This window comes from Bidens hawaiensis, unplaced genomic scaffold (assembly GCF_021521415.1).
Source record: "Bidens hawaiensis isolate Kalapana, Puna unplaced genomic scaffold, B.hawaiensis_p1.1 tig00022524_1, whole genome shotgun sequence".
Classification (NCBI taxonomy): Eukaryota; Viridiplantae; Streptophyta; class Magnoliopsida; order Asterales; family Asteraceae; genus Bidens; species Bidens hawaiensis.
The window spans coordinates 1-12,734 of record NW_027493513.1 but is presented as its reverse complement, the minus strand read 5'-3'; the positions used below and the strand labels follow the sequence as shown (position 1 = coordinate 12,734).

The 12,734-nt window shown below is 31.1% G+C and overlaps 2 protein-coding genes across 2 annotated transcripts; one reads left to right on the top strand and one right to left on the bottom strand.

Annotated features, from left to right (window-relative positions):
• Positions 1-2,334: 2,334 nt before the first annotated feature.
• LOC143565790 (serine/threonine-protein kinase 52-like) lies at positions 2,335-6,626 on the top strand. Its single transcript, XM_077052657.1, has 6 exons — positions 2,335-3,141; positions 3,932-4,053; positions 4,489-4,694; positions 4,788-4,962; positions 5,581-5,715; positions 6,249-6,626. The coding sequence occupies exons 1-6, from the start codon at positions 2,769-2,771 to the stop codon at positions 6,453-6,455; spliced, it is 1,218 nt and encodes a 405-aa protein (XP_076908772.1). The 5' UTR covers positions 2,335-2,768; the 3' UTR covers positions 6,456-6,626.
• Positions 6,627-9,909: 3,283 nt separating this feature from the next.
• LOC143565788 (tryptophan synthase alpha chain, chloroplastic-like) lies at positions 9,910-12,437 on the bottom strand (the record flags this gene model as incomplete). Its single annotated transcript, XM_077052653.1, has 8 exons — positions 9,910-10,091; positions 10,994-11,053; positions 11,170-11,247; positions 11,354-11,431; positions 11,534-11,610; positions 11,719-11,827; positions 12,129-12,194; positions 12,291-12,437. Coding segments are annotated over 8 exons (750 nt in total), but the record flags the coding sequence as incomplete, so codon positions are not given.
• Between the last annotated feature and the right edge of the window lie 297 nt (positions 12,438-12,734).

Below are 12,734 nucleotides of genomic sequence, written 5' to 3'. Positions count from 1 at the left end.
CAATTTGGTAAAACACAATTTGTAAAAACCCACTATTTTTTTAAAAATTTTATATTACAATATGGTACTCATATAAAAGATAAAAAGACACTCGTTATTATGGTGAATTTGTTTTTCAATAAAAAACGTCGTAAAAAATTATGGACGTTTTAAAATGATGGGTGAATTTGGCATGTGGAGGGAGAAAGTTAACAAATATGTTATTCCTTTTATGCCCTTTATCTTGTATTAACACTTGATTTCCCCCTAAACTAATCTCAACCCTCCATATTCAAAATCAATGGACAAGATTACTTCTTATCATTCCTACGAAAACTATACTTTCTATTATAACCTAACCCTATATATATAATAGAAGTATAAACATTAAATGAGGTATAGAAAACTATAACATTTAAAATGACATAAACATCCCTTAGTTAACATAGCATAACTGCGGAGAATGCTTTAAATAAATAACACGGCTACAAGAACAATATAATAAAATATTTAGTGTCATGATGTTTGATTTAAAAATAAGAAAGAATAAAAATAAAAATAGATAGCATGATAATAATTGATGGGGGAGTTGATGAATAATAACAAAAAAGCAATTGACATTTGGGAATGGGTGGGTATTGACGTACACACAGTGTTCAACTTTTTGGATTGTCGTTTTGTGCAGATCCATATGTCGTTTCTTCGACGGTTCTTCCAATGCCGTCGCCGACCCACATTCTTGTCATACCACCTTGTACTTTTCATTACTCATAATAAAAAAAAATAAAAAATAATATTTATGATTGAAGTATATATCATGATATTTTTAATGAAAATAAGTATCAAATGAGAAAATTATTCTTAAATTTTTATAATGAAAAAGCAAAAATACCACTAGAGAATAAAGCAAAAGATGATTCTTGAGAGATTCATGTAAAGAACAACTCGTGATATGAAAGAATATTTATAATTTTATTGATGAAGATGATCAATATAGTATATCAGTATAGTATATAATTATCTCGCATAAACAAGTAACTACCTAACATTATATACGTGAAAATGTGTACCTGGTTTATAACACTAACATATATTTATTTTTTTTAAAATAATGGCAAACATGTAAAAAGAAAAAAAAATCACTACACTTAGTTTTACTAACATTACCTTTCAAAAAAAAAAGTTTTACTAACATTAAAGTCCAAATATTTCCAGAATGCATATATTTTAGTAAAGTATTTAAAACAAATCGTATCTTTTAAGTAGTCAAATTTTGATGAAAATTCAACTTTTTTACACAAAAATTTATATGATCTTGTTTTGACTAATTTAATAATGGCACATCATTACTGGAAAAGAAATATACTAAAAATTACCAGCACATGCATCGTACGGAAAATAAATACATTTTAGAGTAATATTTTTAATAAAAAAATGTGTTTAGTACTAAGTTAAATATGATTATCTTATTGCTGACCGTCATTCAGTTTTATTAACCGTGATAAACGGAATGTATGACTAACAAGTTTGAATTTACCTACTTTTTCTACTCATTGATACATTTTATATCATTATCTATTAAACTCATATAAATTTTAAAAAACAAATATATAAGTTTTTTTTGAATGGCCGAATAAATTAAAAAAAAGAGAGGCTAATTGCAAATCGCAAGAAGCCCCCAGGCTTCCCAATCTAAATTTGACTTCCGCCGTCTATTCTTTTACCCATAAGAATGAGGTTGTCTTGACGTCATCTATTACCATATCTATTGAGAACATAATACCTATAAAAATCTTATCAGTCTAAGCTTTTTTAAATCAACCGCAACTTAACACACAAGAGAGAGAGCTTGGATTATTTTTTGACAAATCATCGTTGGGTTTATCAATTCAACTCTTCTTTTATTTTATTTAATAATTACAAATTAAGTAAATATTGACTTTTTCAAGAACCCGTGAAGAAGCATTTACATTTAATAAATATTTTCCATTATTTGTTATAACTTCCCCATTGTTCAAAAGGCGAATTTCCTGTCAATTCTGGAACTAAAAGTTGAAAGAGTCATATATCATTATAAAATTCATTTAATGCATATTTTCAGCGCTTTATCAATATTAATATTAATATTTTCATTATCATTTTTATCATTTTCAGTACAATAAAATTATTATAATACTGGTCAAAATTTAAAAATAAATAAACTATTATCATAATCATCTTTATTTTAATTTTTAAGATTAATAAATTAATAATAAAAATTATATTATAATATTATTATTATTATTTGGGTGAGAACACAAATAACTATTTTAGAAGCCACCAGCCATTATATTTTTCTTCTCCCCTTTATTTGCTGATTCTTCTTCCCACCACAAAATTCTCTTCTTTTCCACCACCAAAATCCATTCTTTATAAGTTTCAGTTATATTTGCTTTAAATTCTGTTTCAAATCACTAGAATCTTTAAAATCACACCTTTTTCCATCTGGGTTTGCTTTAATTTCTTTCCTAGTGCCAGTTTTCTTGAATTCTGGGGTTTATTCATTAGGGTTTTGTCTTTTTTTGCTTTGATTGTGTTTATATTTACCAATTTTTAATAAATCTTGAAATTTTAATATTAATCCCATCTGGGTTTTAGTTTTTATTTCTTGTTCTTCAGTTTTCTTGATTATTTTGCAAGTTTTGTTCTGGGGTTGATTAGTTTTCAAGAAATCTTGAAATCCATGCTGTAAAAGATTCAATTTTTATTTCTGGGTTTTAGTTTACTCTTTTGTTTTTATTAATAAAACCATGGATTTGAAGAAATTCAGAGAGGAAATTGATGGTGAAGATATTATCAAGAAATCAGAATCAAGAAGCCTTGGTTCTTCCCCAAAGAGTTCAAGTGGTCAACTGAGTGGATTGGGGTCAAAGTCAAAGGATTTGGGTAATAAAGATTCTTTTTTGAGGGCAGATAAGATTGATTTCAAGAGCTGGGATGTTCAGTTGGATAAACATTTGAGTAGGGTTTGGTCAAGAGATAGAGATAAAGATGGAAATAATAATAATGCTAAAAAAGAAGAGTGGGAAATTGATTTAGCAAAATTGGATATTAGGAATGTTATTGCTCATGGTACTTATGGTACTGTTTATAGAGGTGTTTATGATGGCCAAGATGTTGCAGGTAAACATTTTTTTTTGAATTTATTTTCATAATTATTTTAATTAATAGTTGTTTGGTATTTTAAAGTTGTAGTTTTTTTTATGTGTTTTTAATCAATTGGTAGACTTGTTATATTTAGATGATTATGTGATATTGTTGTTCAATTCATTATGTGATTTCAATGTGGCTTTTTGACATGGGCTCAGTACAAGTTATGATTTGTAAATATTTGGTCAAGGGTCATAAATTCATATTTGTTACAAATATGGTATAGGTAATATCACAAGTAATATTCGATAGTTTTCGACAAGTAAAGTTGTGCTTTTTAGAAAATTTTTCATTATCTCTACAAGCATTTGTTCATGCAGTTACATAACCGACTTATATGTGTATATCAATGCGGTTTTCACATACTTAAAATTGGTTTGCATTGAGCGATACACATTGGGTCGTTCAATACAGATATAGTTATAGAACTGGGAGAGCTGCATAAACACTTGTATCTTTAGCTTTAATTGTGATCCGGAAGACAGTTATGCGGTTTCTCTCAGTATAACCGGTCAACACTATGTACAACTGTCTATGCAGTTTTTTGCGTCTCTTTGTCTAAAGTTTGTTTTGTATTGAACTTACCCAAGTATATACTAGGGGTACTTTGGTAATTTTACTGTGGTCGTATTACAATCTAAATCAACTTTATCAGACACTAAAACATTTTCACTTGATATGGGAATATGTAAAGATTTAAAAACTTATTTCAAGTATTATTACATGTATTAGTTTCAACTTAAAACATTTCAAAATCTTGCAGTGAAGGTATTGGATTGGGGAGAAGACGGTCTTGCTACTGCTGCTGAGACTGCAAATCTTCGTACCTCTTTTAGACAAGAGGTCGCTGTTTGGCATAAACTTGATCATCCAAATGTCACCAAGGTCAGTACCTTATTAAACAAATAACTACTAGAATCGCATTATTTACTAGAATCGTATAGCATTTATTATCATTTTACAATAAATATGACGTTCGTACTTCGTAGCTATTTTTGCCAAATTTTAAAATACTTAACAAGTAGTTATATAACTCCATCTTTTAACTAACTCTAAGTCAGTAAGTCCTACCAACCACTACTTTTTACTCCATCCTTTCTATAACTTTATAAATATACAACGTATGTAATAAGATTTATAATAACTTTATCAACAAAATAATAATATTTTTTTGTAAAACTATTTCGGAGGTTTTGTGCATTTTAAAACGCTATACTTTAGACCCGTTTAAAGAAAAGAGGTTGAAATTGTCATATATAATCTTAAAGGTTTTATAAGCACGTTATCTTCACTCTTATTTTCTTTTATGATATATTGTAGTTTGTTGGAGCTTCAATGGGAACCTCGGATCTTAAAATCCCATCAAACGACTCGGGTTCAGGTCATAACTCTCTACCCTCTAGGGCTTGTTGTGTTGTTGTCGAGTATCTGCCCGGTGGGACCCTCAAGAAATACTTGATCAGGAATAGTAGAAAGAAGCTATCTTTCAAGATTGTTGTTCAACTTGCTCTAGATCTCTCTAGAGGGTGAGCTCAAATTATAACTTTTTTAAAGGTAGCTTTTTACGCATCTTTTAGCGATAATTGTTAATGGTTTTTTTTTTACTTTTTATTTTGCAGTTTAAGCTACCTTCACTCTAAAAAGATTGTTCACCGTGATGTTAAAACCGAAAATATGCTCTTGGATTTGAATAGAACTCTAAAGATTGCTGATTTTGGAGTTGCTCGTGTTGAAGCTCAAAACCCTAGAGACATGACGGGTGAAACGGGTACTCTTGGTTACATGGCACCCGAGGTATATAGGCCGTGTTCACATGAATTTTCAAGATATAAATTTCGATATAGTTTTGACGTTTTTTAGCCAAACTATAAGGGTAGTGGTATGAACCAAGCTGTGCAGAGCTTGAGTCGGCTCGTTTAAATTTAAGAGGGACTTGTTTCAAGCTTTTTGTTTAAAACTTTGGCTCAAATTGCATTTCAGATAATATTATTACATATATTTTTGTCAATTAATTTTTTTTATGCATTTATAGTTATATATAGGGTAAATTATAATTTCTTCTTTAATGTATGCGGTAACTTGTAACTTATGTTTTTTAACTTCAATAAGTACAAAATGTTCTTGAAGTTCATATGTTATCACACTTTTCGTCTTTTCCACTAACGGGTTTTAAAAGTTCTGATAGCTATTTGCAAGATGAGTATTTTGCTCTTTACAAGTTTTCTTTTTCCTTTTTTTTTCTTTCTCCGTTCTATTATATAGTATATTTATTTTATTCTGTCTTGCTACTTTCTCGGCCCAGTTTCCTTCAAACTATTATTTTTTTTTATTTTACTAGTCATTTACACCCTAACGATCACTATAGTTTTCGAAATTTGTTTAAATACGATCTTAAAGAGTTGAATCTTGTAGGTTCTTGATGGAAAGCCTTACAACCGAAAGTGCGACGTGTATAGTTTTGGCATATGCTTATGGGAAGTATACTGTTGTGACATGCCTTATGCTGATCTAAGTTTCGCCGAAGTATCTTCAGCCGTTGTTCGCCAGGTTCGTTGATATTAGTGTTTATAATCTTAATGCTCAAATAACTTTGACTCATTAGTTGAGCGTAATATTAGATTATCAACCCTTTTTGTCTATTAAAAACATCTTTTATAAATATTTAAGGAGTTGGTTATGATTTTGAAAAAAAAATCTTTGCAATGATAACCTAAATCTTGCTGAGCCCAAGCTCGGCTTGTTTATTATTGACTAATTAAGTTATATACATTTTAGTTATTTTTTATGAATATGTTATTTTTTTAATTTTAATACATAGTATATATTATTTGGTTACATTGTGCAAAAATATATATACAATAATAAATATTATGTAAATATATGTTTGATAAATTAAATAAATTTGTATAGGTAATACACTCGTTTGGGTTTGCTAACCAGCTCAATAAGTGAAGCTAGGGCTTGTTTATTGTTAAGATCGAGCTCGTGCTAGCTCTCAAGTTAGTTAATGAGCGGCTTGGTTCGTTACCTGTTTGCTATCTCCATGTAATATCAGTAACTTTTATCTTCTACTGTTACAGAATTTACGCCCCGACATTCCCAAATGCTGCCCGAGTGCATTTGCAAACATTTTGAGAAAATGTTGGGATGCAAATCCTGACAAGAGACCGGAGATGGATGAGGTGGTGAGATTGTTGGAGGCGATAGATACAAGTAAAGGTGGCGGGATGATACCTGAAGACCAAGCCACGGGTTGTTTTTGTTTCGCCACGAAACGTGGCCCGTGATCGTTTTTCTTCGTGTAATGGATGTCGCAAACATTTTGGTTTTTTCCCAGTACTTTGCATAAGTTTACATGTTTGTAAACCATTGGTAGTCTCTTCACAAAATTTGATCAACTTTCATTCAAAGGTTTGCTAGGCAAATTTTATGTAGTGACTGCTTATATGTTTTTTGTTGTGTTAATGTAGTTTATATAATATAAGTGAATAAAGGAGTTCAACTTTATATAGTATTTTTTTGTTGGTTTTTTCTCACCATCCGCCTCCACTGGCCTCACCACCGCTGTGTGTTGCTGCCGTTGTCGCACTCACGCAACGTTTTACGTGTTGGATACGTTTTGCGAGGAGAATTCAAGGGAGTTTTGAGTTTGGGTGTTGTTTTTGTTCTATTTTGTTTTGCGTCTAAACTCCTGGGGGGCAATCCAAGGTTCAGTCTGGATTGGATTGGATCGTATGCACACTTCTACTTATATTTGACTAAGAGGCTGTTTCGTAGCTTTTTAATGGAATCATTAAGAGCATGTTTGGTATTAAATTTAAAAAAATGCTTATTGGCTTATTGGTGTTTTCAAAAATCCTATAAATTAAAATGTTTTTGGCAATCATAAAAATCTTTCTTATTTTAGCTTTTTGAAAGAATTAAAAAGCAGTTTTTCAAAAGCCTCAAATCATGTCTTTTCAAAATGACTTTTTGAAAAAGCCAATAAGCTAATAAGCATTTTCCAAACTCAATCCCAAACATGCTCTAAGAGTTACATCTGAATCCATTAGAGGCATGGTATGTTTGGTAACACCTCTTAATGGCTCAAGAAGTCTCGTAATATTTCAGAGGCTACCTCTTAATCAATCGGATTTCTTATTGATTCAACACAAGAGTAACAAACAACCCCAAATGTTTTAAACCTGTGTATGAAATCCCAACAAACCCAACGATGTAACCTTGTTTATGCTTCTTAAAATAAAAATCCTAACTATGTGTGAGGACATTTGGTTATTGGATTAAAAGAAAAACAAGGAATAAAATTAAGGCTGACGGAATAGAACCCACAAATTTTCACTAAAGAGGGAAAGTGATTTACACCACACTAACCTTGGATTTGATACGCTAAAAAAATTATACAAATCTCCTTTCACTATATTTTTTTAGAATCATTAGGTTTACATGAACCCGACCCACATAAGATCAGCCCGCTCCTCTTCAAACACCAAGAGTTTAGGAACCTATTTCAGAAATGGAAAATGGAACATATGCGTTTTTTTTTTTTTTTTTTTGAGCGTTTTGCTTTCTTTTATTCCATTAGAGAGACCAAAAATCAAAAGGGTTACGTATGTATATACTTTTGGTTTGTGGGAGTAGTATACTAAATAATCAATCCAAAGTACCAACCTTGTGTGGCACAAGACTCATTTTAGGTGTGTTTGATTTGATATACCGTCACATTTCACCATCATGGTTTGTTGAATGTGCACTTTAGCATCACCATTTAATAAACCTTTTTCTCATCAACCTACACTCTAACCTCCTAGTTTCTTATTTGTCAACTCCCACGTTATTAGGCTGGGCGTAGTCCACTAATTTGATTCGACTGTTGTTAAACGTACACCCTCCTTTCTATGATTTTTACTCGTTGTACACTCCTATTAAACCTTGTAAAGATAATATTTTTTTTCTCTAAACTTTCGTATGTAACAAATCATCATCACCTCCAACTTTTTTTGTTTTTGTTTTTGCATTTCGATATATCCTCCTGTTATGCAAATCAAAAACTTAAAAGTCCTTTTTGTTGTATTTCATTTTTAGTGTTACTATTTGAAATATTATTATTAGTTCTAATGTTATCATCATTAATTCATTATTACTAATAGGCATCTAATTTCAATTTAGCGAATGGATGCAGTGATGATTTATGTAAAGTCATGATCTTTTAATTCAAAATTTCAAATAATAGCTATCACTGAAATGAGTTTTTATATCCTTCTTAATGCATCACTATATATTGCTTGTACAAAGTTATTATTTATAGCCTTTCTATCGAGGAGTCTATTTCTTCCCCCTCTTTTTAATTCAGATCGATATAGTTCATTCACCGTATTTACTAATTTACCACGTTCTCATGGGATATTTTCCCCAAGCAACTGCATCCACATTATAACAAGTTTTTAGCAAAAAGCAAAACATGATTGTGGTATATGTAAATGTTGCGTTAAGTGGTTGGTTAAAAATAAATTCATTAGGGAGCTAAAGGGAGGACAACGGAGATAAAAGAATGATAAAGAACATTTATATTAATTAATTTTAAAATACCTAGTATAAAATACGTAATCAACTTTTTTTTAACATTAGTTGTTTTGGAATTTTTTTTATTCTAAACCAATAAAAACTGTATAAAAAATAATGATTTTTTCCCGAAAGGGGAATATTACCGTTTTTTATTTGTTTTTTTAAATGAGTGGTATGATAAATAGGAGATAGAGTACACTTAGTTTAACTGGGTGTTGCTTAACGAATTCCATTCCTATGATTTTTACTTATCTACTCTCCTTTTAAACTTTTTAAAGATTATATTATTTTACTCTAAACTTTCATGTTTTAATAAAACTTACCTTTAATCTTTTTTTTTCTTCGTTTAATATCTCCTCGAGTCATGTCTAATCGAAAAGTGTAAGTCTTTTTTAATCTCTTTTATTTTTATTGTACTATTTGAATTATTATTATTATTTTTAATATTTTATTATTAATAACCTATTAATATTAACTTAGTAACTGGTTGCGGTGAAGACTTATGTAAACTAATGATCTTTTCATTCAAAAAATCTCAAATAACATCTATCACTAGAATAAATAAGTCTTTATTTCCTGTTTAGTGTAGCACTCTATATTGCTTGTGCTAAGTTATCGTTTAAAATTTCCCAACATCTGAACATGTAAGAAATCATGTTATGATCTTTAGCAATCAATGAGTCTATTTCTGGTTTTTCTTTTTTTTTTTCTTCTAATTCAGGTCTTGAGATGTATATAGTTTATTCACTAGCTTTACCACGTTCTCATGCGATATTTCCTCAAGCAACTGCATCCACTTTGTAACATGTTTAGCAAAACATGATAGTGTATATGCAAATGTAGCATTAAAGTTTTGGTTACAACTTAATTTATTGCCTAGCTAAAATGGCAATGGAGATAAAAGAAGGAAATTTATATTAGTTAATCCCCATCTTGTGAAACTTCAGGTTATCGATTTAAAACAAAAGCCTAAGTGCATTATAGTTTAGTTTCCGGTTCGGTCCCGAATATTCAAACCAATAGAACCGAAACCCAAACCAGAGAACAGCCAAACTTGCAGATTAGCTGGTGATTGTGAGATTTATAATAAACTACCCAGTTTCCATCATTTTCAACTTCCATAACAGAAATGTCCAACAAAATTCCATACCATAAATTATTTAAGATCAGACAAAATCTGATTGATTAAAAATATAACACAAGATTCATTTGAAGCTGTGTTGCTATCAAATCAATGCAGCTTTTAAGGATTTTGTGAATTCTTCTAGCTTTTTAAGGCCTTCTTCAGGAGACGTTGCGTCACCTAATATTTTGACCACCGCACTGCCCACAATCACCCCATCAGCTCCCCATCCAGCCACCTGCATGCAATAACCAACAATTAAACCCAAAAACTATACCATCTCGTTGCTGACGTAGCACCGCATCCTTTTTATATGTTATAGGATTAATAAATTTAATAGTACATTGCTATGATCATTCCAACTTCAAACCAACCCGACCTAAAAAGTTGACCCGTTTTGACCCATTATCCAAGCCACCTACTTTTAGGGGCGTCACTTGTGCCGGGCTTGTGGGTTGAACCATTAAGCCTGAGCATGGCCCATATGTTTATTTTTCCTAACACAGCACGAAACTAACACAACATTCGCGGATTTGGGTTTGATATAAACAGGTTCTGGTCAGTTTTAAGTCAAACACGGGTCGTTCTCATGTCAGCCCGACAGGTTCATAGGTAGACGTTGACCTGTATAACCCATTTGCTTATTTTAAAATTGTTTTTTGCAACAAATTAAATTGATTGGACATCTAATGACAAACTAAAACTAAAAAGGAAATTGGCATAAACTTTTATAATTAAGATGAAATTTTTTTATTTATATTAGCATTTTTTGTTGTAAAAATGTAAATTTAAAGTTTGGGTAAGCAAAAACAAAAAAAGGAAAAGAAAATTTTTCAGGTCAAACGGGTCGTATTCTTGCCAACCTGCAAATATGCAGGTCGTGTCGGGTTAACGTCGCCGACATGATTTTTGGATTTGGGTCAAATTTCGAGTTCGTGTCAGGTTGGATCCGCCACAACCCGCAAACATGGCCCATTTAACACCGTTAAACCAACCCTAACCAGGGCACACTTAAAATCTTATAACACTACATGACATGTTTAACCAGTTTATCTAATCGAGCCAAATAAACGGGTTAATCTGTATAATTAAACTAGTTAAATAGGTCAACCAAAACAAGACCCGTTTAGGTTGACTCACCTGTTTCACATGCTCGGGTGTAGAAATGCCAAATCCAACAGCCACAGGCTTACTAGATTCCTGTCAAGGATCAAACAAATATATTATATTAAACAGAAAATTCAACCACCCAATTTATTAATTTTCATATTATTATTAAAATATAAAAAACAGTTAATAGTCTAAACAGAACAAACCGCTTTAATTTCCTGCAGAAGAGACTGAACTTTCCCGCTTACTGAAGCACGAGCTCCCGTCACTCCAATAGAACTCACCTATATTACATTTTTAAAAGTTTTATCACAATGTCACTATAAAAAGATATTTATAGCATTTAAATTGAAATAATACAATTGGTTAAACAAAATTAATGAAACTTACAAGGTACAAAAATCCCTCGGTAGCTTCAACAATCGCTTTCATTCGTTCTCTTGGAGTAGTAGGCGTTGTTAATAACACCTTAACAAATAATGAAATTTAGTAACCTAATATACATTATTGTTATAGTTTACATATAGTGTATATAAATCAAAAACTAATAAATAATATTATGTAACCTACCAACTCGATGTTATGTTTGGAAGCTTCTTGTCTTAAAAGCTCGGTTTCTTCCAGAGGAACATCTGGCACCACAAGTCCTAACAACACACACACACACAGTTGACTGGTCAAACCACAAAGATATCAGTGACTATTATATATACATAGAGTTATAGTCAAGTGTGATCTAGCTTATTATAAGTTACCATGCACTCCAACTTCTTTCACAGTAACCATAAACTTCTCCACTCCACGTTTAAGAATCGGGTTGTAATAAGTAAACAAAGCAATCGGACACGATAGTTGTGGTATCACCTAAATAGAGATAAAAGTATCAATATTAAGAAAAGGGTTCAGATAAGAATAAGGAGTTTCCTAAGAATGATAAGAACCAATAGATTTTTGACATGTGGCATTATAACCTATGGTGAAAGAATAATTTTAGGAAACTATGTCGGTTATAAAGGTGAAAGAGTAATTCTAGGAAACTATGTCAGTTTTTGGTAAATTTAAATCTCAACCATTGATTAACATGATCCAATGGCTATGATCTATTCTTACTCTTCCTACAACAATTATAAAAAAGTTACAAACAATCATGTTTAATAAAGGACACCTGCTTTAACATATTAAGAATTGAATCAAGATTTGTGCCTCTTGCTAATGCTCGTGTGGCTGCAGCCTGCATAACAAATATAAAAATAAGTATGAATACAAAATGCAAGTTTAGAAAAATGTTTAATAATTAAAAATTATTTAACAAAATGATGCATTTAACCTGAATAACGGGTCCATCAGCTAATGGGTCAGAATATGGAACTCCTAATTCAATAATATCCGATCCACAAGTGTCGAGTATTTTCAATGCTTCTGCGGTTGTTGATAAATCGGGATCACCAGCAGTAATATAGGGTATGAATGCTACCTTTGAAACACACAGAAGTTTGTAAGAACAGTTTACAGGTGGCAATTTTGACCCTTAATAAACAGGTCGAATTGGGTTATGTTTAACAAGCCAAACTGGCATAATAATAAAATTAGAAACATCTGAAAAGAGAATGGGTCAACAAGGTTTCACAAGTGAAAAGTCACCCAAAGTGATGATGCATAAGCCTCCAAGATCATTTTTATAGAAATAAAACTATATATTAATGAAAATATAATTTTCCAATTGCATTTGACCCTTTTACGAAAGATCAATAAGTTTATGCAGAAATGACTG